The 8,751-nt window shown below is 45.0% G+C and overlaps 1 protein-coding gene across 1 annotated transcript; it reads left to right on the top strand.

Annotated features, from left to right (window-relative positions):
• Positions 1-865: 865 nt before the first annotated feature.
• On the top strand, positions 866-6,229 carry LOC136374534 (phospholipase A2 inhibitor and Ly6/PLAUR domain-containing protein-like). The gene is made up of 5 exons (XM_066339928.1): positions 866-978; positions 2,031-2,147; positions 3,586-3,735; positions 3,878-4,018; positions 5,849-6,229. The coding sequence occupies exons 1-5, from the start codon at positions 930-932 to the stop codon at positions 6,073-6,075; spliced, it is 684 nt and encodes a 227-aa protein (XP_066196025.1). The 5' UTR covers positions 866-929; the 3' UTR covers positions 6,076-6,229.
• Positions 6,230-8,751: the final 2,522 nt, after the last annotated feature.

Below are 8,751 nucleotides of genomic sequence, written 5' to 3'. Positions count from 1 at the left end.
GGTAGGGTATGGTTTCAATGAGGCAGCACTCCCTGCTAAACCTGCACATGAGGCAGGGAACCTGTGGGCCAATGGCTAGCTGGTTGCTACTGCTAATCATTAGCATAATAAGATGCCAGGGCATGGGAAACTGCTATAACCTTAGCTAATCCGTGGCCAGTCTGTCTTGCAACTGCATTGATGCTCTCTGCTGATTTGTTTTAATTTCAAGCCCAGAAGGACAATAGGAGACTTCCTTATCAACCTCCAAGTGTTTTATATCAAAACCCAAACCCTGGAGTACTGGCTTTGCTGCTCCGATGTATTCATCTCCAAGAACCCTCGACTGAGCCTGCTCCAAGCTGTTCTTTGGCAGTCATTTTACAAACTGAAACTGCACTCTAGCTTGGAGAGAAAGCTCATTTCTTTGATACTGCCTGCTTTCTTGCTGTAATCCACGCATGAGAGCTCCTGACTATATGATGGGAATGACAAAATGGGAAACCAGCCATCAAAAAATCAGCCACAGGGGAATTTCATGGCTGGTCCTTGCTACACTTTGCTTCTTTGGGCCTAACAGTGAGAGCACAAGACAGCTTTTCAAATGGTTTCCTCTTTATCATTCATTCATAGGGGCCTAACATTGGCCAAAGTCTTTACTAGAGACATACCTGGTATCACCAGGAAAGCCAGTCTTGCCCCACAGGATGCATGTTCCAAATGGGAAAAACAAACAGCATCCCTCATGTGAAGAAAAAAGCAAAACCTGTGTTTTAAAAGAAAGAGCAATCACTGATGATAGTGCTCAGCAGTATATATATTTTTAGAAAACTTCTCCAACCTCTACTTCCCCAAAACACACCCTTTCCTTCCAATTTATAAAGCCCTTGTGACACACAGTGCTTTGTTGTGCAAGACTTGGCAGCTGCCTGTGCTTACATCCCATCAGCATGAGAGTTTCCCTTGGACTCAGCTTTCTCCTGGCTTTCCTGGACCCAGGTGAGTTTTTCACTGGGATCTGTGGAGTTGTGAGACATGAAAGAGGTCTGGGAATGGAGTGCCTCATGTGTGAGGCTATTGCTGCCATCTGAGCCATAAACCTCCCTCATCTTCGAGGATTTTCACTTCAGAGGGGTGAGGGTGACCAGTCTTGGGGGATCTTTGATCCTATGAGCCAATGTGCAGATGAGGGTGTTAGTATTTACAACCTGAGCTTGCAGTCTGATTTTTCTGTGGTGCTCACTGGTGATATGGCCAGGACAGCCATCAGAGTGATTCAGGTTACCCTGAGGCAGCCAGACTTTGATAAACCGAATCCATCTTCAGGCTCATTTATTTTACTCATGTCCAGCATTGTGTGACATTTTGGACATAACATAATCTCAGTTGTCCTTCAGCTCTGCTCCAGAAAACCACAGCTGCCTTGGAGGTCTTGAGTCACAGTAGATGCCATAGCCACTGCAAGGTGCCTTAGTTGGCACCTGGGTTTAGGGAAGTGACACATGCCCTGGACCTGTTAATCTACATACTGGACACTTGTGGGTGTGTGTCACAGAAGAGATCTTCTTTGTCCTCTGTTGAAATACATGTTATTCCTTTCTAAGTATTTCCTGATGAGTATCTTACATTCTGGTCTGCTTAAAGTGTTCCAGCAGATATCTGTTGAAGTGGTTGCCCCTAATTGTTACAAAGAGATATAGAAAGAGATAATGCTGACAAAGAAGTCTCCAGTTTGTACAGAGTACAGCCAGTATCTGCTGGCATCTCTTGTTCCCCAACCACTCAGGTTCCCTTATTCACTGCAAAGAGAGAATTTGGGGTCTGTGGATCCACAGACACCTGAGTGCCTCCCAAGATGAAGGGGTTTATAGGGCTGCTATCATCAGCAACCCCAGAAAAAGCCCAACACAGATTGCACAATGAAACAGGAAAAATAAGGAAAGAGAAATGTGAAAAGAGAATTGCTGATCAATGCTGAAATCAAATATCAGTGAAAAGGGAAGTGAGATCCCTTATGACTGCTGCTCAGGAATGTGTCCTCCTCTCCCCAGGGACCTCTCTCCAGTGTGAGATATGTCACAGCATGGGAAAAAGCTGCTCGGGCCCCATGAAAACCTGCACTGGTGGTGAAGACACCTGTGGCATTATTCTTCATGAGGTCCTAATAGGTGAGACATCCTCTGAGACGATGTGACTTTCAGAGTGGGGCTGACTGGGGGACTTGTTTCTCTCCCCATTTCTGTCACTGGTAGTATGGTCCATCCCTGGATAACCTGTTGGTTTTGCTTTTACTGACGGGTGACTGAGAGATCAGGATAGTCTGGGATAGGAAAAGCTCTTTATTCTTCTATTTCAAGAAGCAGTTTTCTACTGGGAGGGTTTGGTTCTTAGTTGTGGAGGGAGGGACCAAAACCTCATAGTGGGAGGAGACACTGGCTTTTAATTCTGGCTAAGGTGAGTAGTAGAGTCAGGAAGCTGAGAGGCTGAACCATGACCTGCATTAAGCTGCTGACATCTAATATTGGGGGTGCACTGGTGATGCGTGGAGAGAGAAGCTTGCCCATCCTCAAGCAGGGATGGGGACAAAATGCAGACGTGCAGTGCCACCAGGGCTGAGCTGTCACCTTATTGTAATCATCATCATCAATCAGTTTATCTAGTTTCAAGATCATCTAGTTTCAAACCCCCTACCCTGGTCAGGGAGACCTTCCACTAGACCAGAGGTTGCTTAGAGCCACATCCAACCTGGCCCTGAACTTTGCCAGAAATGGGAGATAACCACAGCTGCCCCTGGCAACTTGTCCCAGTGTCTCACTACCCTCATGAATTTCTTCTTAATATCTAATTTTAATCTAACCTCTTTCAGTCTGAAGCCATTCCCTCTAGCCCTATTAGTTCATGTCCTTGTCAAAAGCCCCTCTCCAGCTCTCTTGTAGCTTCTTTAGGCACTGAAACTTACTATAAGGTGACCTTGGAGCCTGCTCTTCTCTAGGTTGAGCAGCCCCAACTCTTTTAGCTTGTCCTCACAAGAAATGTTGTCAACCAATAACCATGTCACTCTGGTTGATAAGTCAAAGCTGGTGCTGAGCTCTGACACTGCTGGACACTCAGTTATGTGAGAGACATGGCCTCAGTCATTGCTCAGCCTTAATTATGTGATTGTTGCCTTTTCAACTGGAGTCTGGCTCATATCCTACCAGTTTTGATACTGGCAGCTCTAGTGTCTGCCTTCTTCTCCTGGTGCACCCACCCTTCATTTTTCAAGCACTTCAGGAGACTCTATTAAGCTGTTCTGCTCCCTTTTACACTTTTTAGGCTTGGCTGATGGGGTAGACCAGACTTAGCTGTGTCAGGATGCATGTGGCTGTGATAGATGGTGTACTCCATTGATTTTACCCAGGCTGATTTTACCCAAGCCTGTGCTGTGGGTCAGAGGCATATGTTAGGCCATAATCTCTGCAGATGAGGTGTCCTGGCTCACTCGTGATGCTTCTTGGGGGCTCAGACGCTGGGATATCTGCCTAGAAGGTGGTACAGGAACTAATGAGAGGAGAAGGGAGTTACTTTGTGTTGAACGACTTGGCACTGCCTTCTACTTCATGACAGGGGGGATGGCCATCTCTTCATCCATCAAGTCCTGCCTACCATCCCACATATGCCACCTTGGTCCTGTCACTGTGAACTATGGGAAGGTGAAAGCAAAGAGCCACTTGGTTTGCTGCACGGGTGATGACTGTCGGACCACCTCTGTGTCACGTAAACTCTTTATTTTCCTTATAGCCCATCCCCTCTCTGTCTGATCAATCCCATGGTGAGGCCTTCCAGGCTAAGCCATCACCTGGGTACTTCCTCACATTCTCTCACTGAAACCAGCTACAGCCAATGTCTTTCATTCCAGTGCCACCAGACAATGATGTGCCCAATGGATACCAGTGTCCTGCCTGCTACAGCGTGGACTCCTTTCAGTGCAGTAATGAAGTTGTGAACTGCACTGGATCTGAAGACCAGTGTGTTGACCTTGCTGGGTTAATGAATACTGGTAACTGTCTTTCATTTGGGGCTGTTTTTCATCTTCTTGATAGGTAAAATGGGTGAAACTAGCCTAAAATAAAGCACTACTGAGATAAAAATTGGCAAAAAGTGTAACATAAAAAAAGAGATACAAGGAACTTAAAGCTGAAAACTGAAAACTTCAAGCTGATCAAGTGACAGATGTTGTTTTTCTTTCCTTCTTCCTAATCATGCATGGATAATTGCTGGAATTCCTCATAATGTGGTATAACTGAGATCAAGAGTGGAACTGGTTTCTTGGCCAATCTGGTACATGGGCATGTAACAAACTTGACCAAGCCCTTGAACTTGCTGGCCCTAGCTAGGATGTGTAACGGTGAATCTGGATCTAAGCCAGTTCCCAGCTTAGTGGAGGTTCAACTGGAGTTTTGCAGTAACATTTCTTACTGATGTCACTAGGGTCAAGACACTGTCACAGTGAGGAAAGCTGGGGACAGGTCCCCTCCCTTGAAGTCCAGCCTTTGAACAGCTCCATCAGAAATCTTTTTCCCACCTCAGGCCCTGTAATTAGAGAGAGGAAAGTAGACAGCAATTTTTCTGGTCACTCTCTTTTCCACCCCTGCTGCAGGTAAAAGACTTCCATGTTCTGTGGCACATCTGTGTTCCAACAGACAGGAAAAAAACCCATGGAAATAAAGGGCAGCAATACCATCTGTAGAAGCAGACTGAAACCCAATTATCTTGTATATGGTTATGGGTGAAATTTCTTTGAGTTGATAATACTGCTATGTGATGATGTGATGTCTGAAGGTCCTTCCTGTAGACTTTATTAATGTTCTATCCAAACCCTCAATTAGATCATGTTTCACAGAGACAACATGAAGGAAAACAAGAATTTTGTAGTCACAGCAAGGAAAATAGAGTGGCACAATTAATTCAGTGTACCACTGAAATAAAAAGTGCTACTAACTTGCCTTAACTTGATTGATCAGCCACTGTGAATATAGAAGGCCGGTGCAATGGGACAAACTGTGCAGAGGAAGCAGCAGTGTAGGGGAGCACAGGAAAGAGATGAAGTAATGAAGTGCCCTTTACATGTTATTTGTATTTGAGATAAAATTGTCCAACAAAGTATCTCCATAACACGCACAGCAGAGACACATGAATAGCAAAAGTAAGCAACATGAGTAAGAATATCGGAACGGAGAGTTAGGCACTCAGCACCTGCTCAGGTCTCCTCTTCTGGTAAATGCTCCAGTGGTGGCTAAGGACAAGTTCAGGTTTTGGTGGGTCTGTCAGTAGGTTTCTCTCTTGGTTTGGCTAAAATGCTATAAAGCCTTCGAGAATGAATTCCTCTTAATAAATGGCTCAGGCTGTATTATCACTGAGACTTATCAACTCCATGTCAAATTTGACTGAGAGAAAGTCATCCAGCTGGAGTGTCATGAGAGGGTCAGAAAGAGAAGGAGACAATGACTACCTGGTGTACTGTTACACAGTAGGAAGCCAAAGTTTGGGCAGAAGAATCTTTAAACATGAGCAAAAGAACTACTTAAGACATTTTCACTTTTTAAATTTAAATGCTTAGAATTTTTAAAAGTCATCTTTATTCAGCAGAAATAAAGAAGACAAACCTTTAACCATTTGTATTTCAAGTCAACCAAGATGGCCTTGCTATTTTCTCAGCTTTATTCAGGGGATGGGAACAGACAGGGCTGATGGGTTTGGAGCCAACCAGATGTAATGAATAGGCAGTTCTTAGGTTGGAAATGGGGACTGCCCTGGCCAGGGTGGGAATAATGTTGGGGATTGGATCCCCTGATGCATGCCATGCATTTCTTCTATTTCCCCTGCACAGGTGGACTGTCTCTGAAAGCTGCCATGAAGGGTTGCACCACCATTTCTGAATGCAATATGGTAGGAGATGGAAAAAACAGCCTGGGCATGATGGACATAAAGTTGAAACGGTTTCAATGCAGACCAGCTTCTGCTATGTACAGCGTGGTGTGGGCTGGGGTTGCCCCTCCACACACAACCTTCCTTCCTGTCCTGTCAGGATTCATCCTGGAGAAAGTACTTTTCTGACTCTCACTGGGGCTGCGTTGAGCAATACCCACAGCAAACTCACAGCAGTGGTTTGCAACTTAGTCCTTTTTGCTGTAGTTTCTTCTGTGTGGGGATTTCATTTTCAGGTTAGCTCTTCTTTCACATTTTCACAGAATAAAGACAGCACTTACACGTCTTTTGTTTCTGCATTGATTTAATCTCATTTAAAGCTTTGTCAGTTCAATTGTGGTTGGTTTTGTGTTGCGTTCTCTCAGTGCTTTGTTCACACTGGAGCCACACGAGACTGTAAGGTCTTCAAATCCTGCACAGGAAGTGGGAGCTCTCAAGACAGACCTGGAGTATCTAGCCACTATCTCAGTATAAGTGGCAACTTACAAAGCCACTTTTCCAAGCACTGAAAAGGACTGGAGATGAGTTCCTGAGAGGTTCACTCTGAGTAGAGGGTCACTTGCCCCTTTTTCCAAATAGGGTACCCTTGTATCCTATTTGTCCAAGTAGGAGGAGTCCTCAGATCAAAGAGCTGCTTGTAAATAAATAAATACTATTTATGCTGGACCATAAATAGCATTTGCTTCAGAGTATAAGACATTGCAGTAAGCAACCTGCTTCTGGCAAGTAGTTGTCTTACCAGACACTCTCCCATTTAGTCTTAAGATAAAAATTTCATGATTATCTGGAATAAATGCTTATGTTGGGAACATTTCATTTCATAAAAATAGGTAGCTTTCCTTGGTGACAAACTCCTGGGAGTCCAACTAATGAGAAAACTTCAGCTCAATGCTTATTTCCTTTCTGTTGGCTGAACTACACCCACAGCTTTTGCAACCTTCACACTTCTACATTCATCACACTCCAGCTATTCTGCCCCAACCACTCCTCGCCTTGTTCCCTGATATCCTTGGGTTGGTATCACACAAAAGCACTGAATAAAAACACCTTATCAGGCATCATTGCCATATCTGGGAGTCAGTACTGGCTGTGGGCTAGAGGAGGGAGTGGTGAGAGCTTTGGGAGATGTTGAGGTGTACAGTGGAGGGGTGTTGGCAAACTTCAACGTCTCCCTGTGTGTCTGTTCCAGATGAATGGCCCAGTTTGGAGCAGAACTACAGGACTATTAAGCAAAGTTCATGGTTGTGTCTGCCCCTAACAGCCCCAGCTCACAGTGCAAGCACACATTTTGGGCATGGAGTTGCAAGGTTCAGCAATGCAATTTCCTCTCCTAGTTCAGTGCTAGGAAAGCCTTGGCTGCTGAAACCAGATCACGACATGTGGCACCCTTGTGCTTGGTCCTGTTCCAGCATCCACATTTTAAAACGCTGTTACAAATGGAAAATATGAAATAAAATGCCTTACAGTGAAAGTTTTCAGGATCACAAACCTGTGGTTTTACTGAAAAAAAAGTCAGGGATGTACCTTGTTTACAGGCTATTACCACACTTATGTGGAAGTGATAAGACCTTAAAGAGCTCTTTTTTACACAGGAGTGCAGCAATAACCTGACAAAACCAAAGGAGAGAAAGCAACACCATCACCGTACACAGAATGCAGGCATTAGAGCAAAGGTTCATTAGCTTTTGATGTCTGAAAATCAGAATGAAGGACTTTCAGAAATCAGTGCAGACAACTTAAAAACAGTTCAGGCAGAGCTGGGAGAAATGGGATAGACTGGATAAAGGTGATACGATGGTGAATCTTTCTGGTCTCAAATTCTAACTTCTGAAGAGGGAGATGATGCTGAAGTGTGTTCAGATAAAAGCAACACAAAAGATGGAAAGAAAACACCTGGTGACTCCAATTTACTAAACCAAATCAAACAGTGGCATCTCAGTATCTTGAGCAAGGAGAGATGAATGAGCAACACTTGCCTCTCGGTAACTGCAGGATGTGACAGCAGAGGTGAGGGCATGTCTAGAGATTCCCTGTGAAGCCATCACTGTGGGGAACATGGGAAGCACCATTGCTCACAGGATTAAATTGAGGATATGCAGCAAGAAGCAGCCCCTGAGGTCATAAGCATGTTGGGGAAGGACAAGGCCCTTGTGGCCAAAACCCATCACTGTAAGTGGAATGACTCCTGCTGATTTTAATGGGCTCTGAACCAGCCTTTAGACACCAAACGGGTTGTCTTCATCTGCAGCTTCTCCTCGTAATATATACAAACCCTACTCCCACACAGACGCGCACATGCAGACACGTAGACACCAGATCCTCCCTTAGATCTTGAAGATACTTCAGCCACCAGAGACACAGACACAGACACTCACAGCTCTGCATGGCTGGAGCTGCCTCCCTCACCTCAACACCCACCATTATCTCCCCTTTTGTGTAGTCAAGAGGGCTCACACCACTGTCCTGGTTTCCCAGACAGTGGATAATTGACCGTGTCCTGCCATTCTCTCTCTCTCCTCTGAAGTTTTCCTTCTTTCCCAAAATGTTGAGCCAGCCAGAAAGCTGAGTGGCAGACTGAAAACGCATAGGAGATCTGAAACAGGGAGATCTATATGCAGGGATTTTGCTCAACAGAATGGTAATTTTGTAGGGTAGAGGGAAGGTGGGGATTTGGTGGATACAGCCCTGAGTTTGATAGGTGGACTCTAAAGGAGTAGAGCAAGAGAAGCCAGGGACAAGGCTTCATCTCTGTGCAGCCATGCACCGTGCAAGGCATTTCTTATCAGGTACTAAAACCCCTTGGCT

Source organism: Sylvia atricapilla, chromosome Z (genome assembly GCF_009819655.1).
Source record: "Sylvia atricapilla isolate bSylAtr1 chromosome Z, bSylAtr1.pri, whole genome shotgun sequence".
Taxonomy (NCBI): Eukaryota; Metazoa; Chordata; class Aves; order Passeriformes; family Sylviidae; genus Sylvia; species Sylvia atricapilla.
The sequence above is the reverse complement of the archived record's forward strand: the minus strand, read 5'-3'. Positions and strand labels throughout refer to the sequence as shown.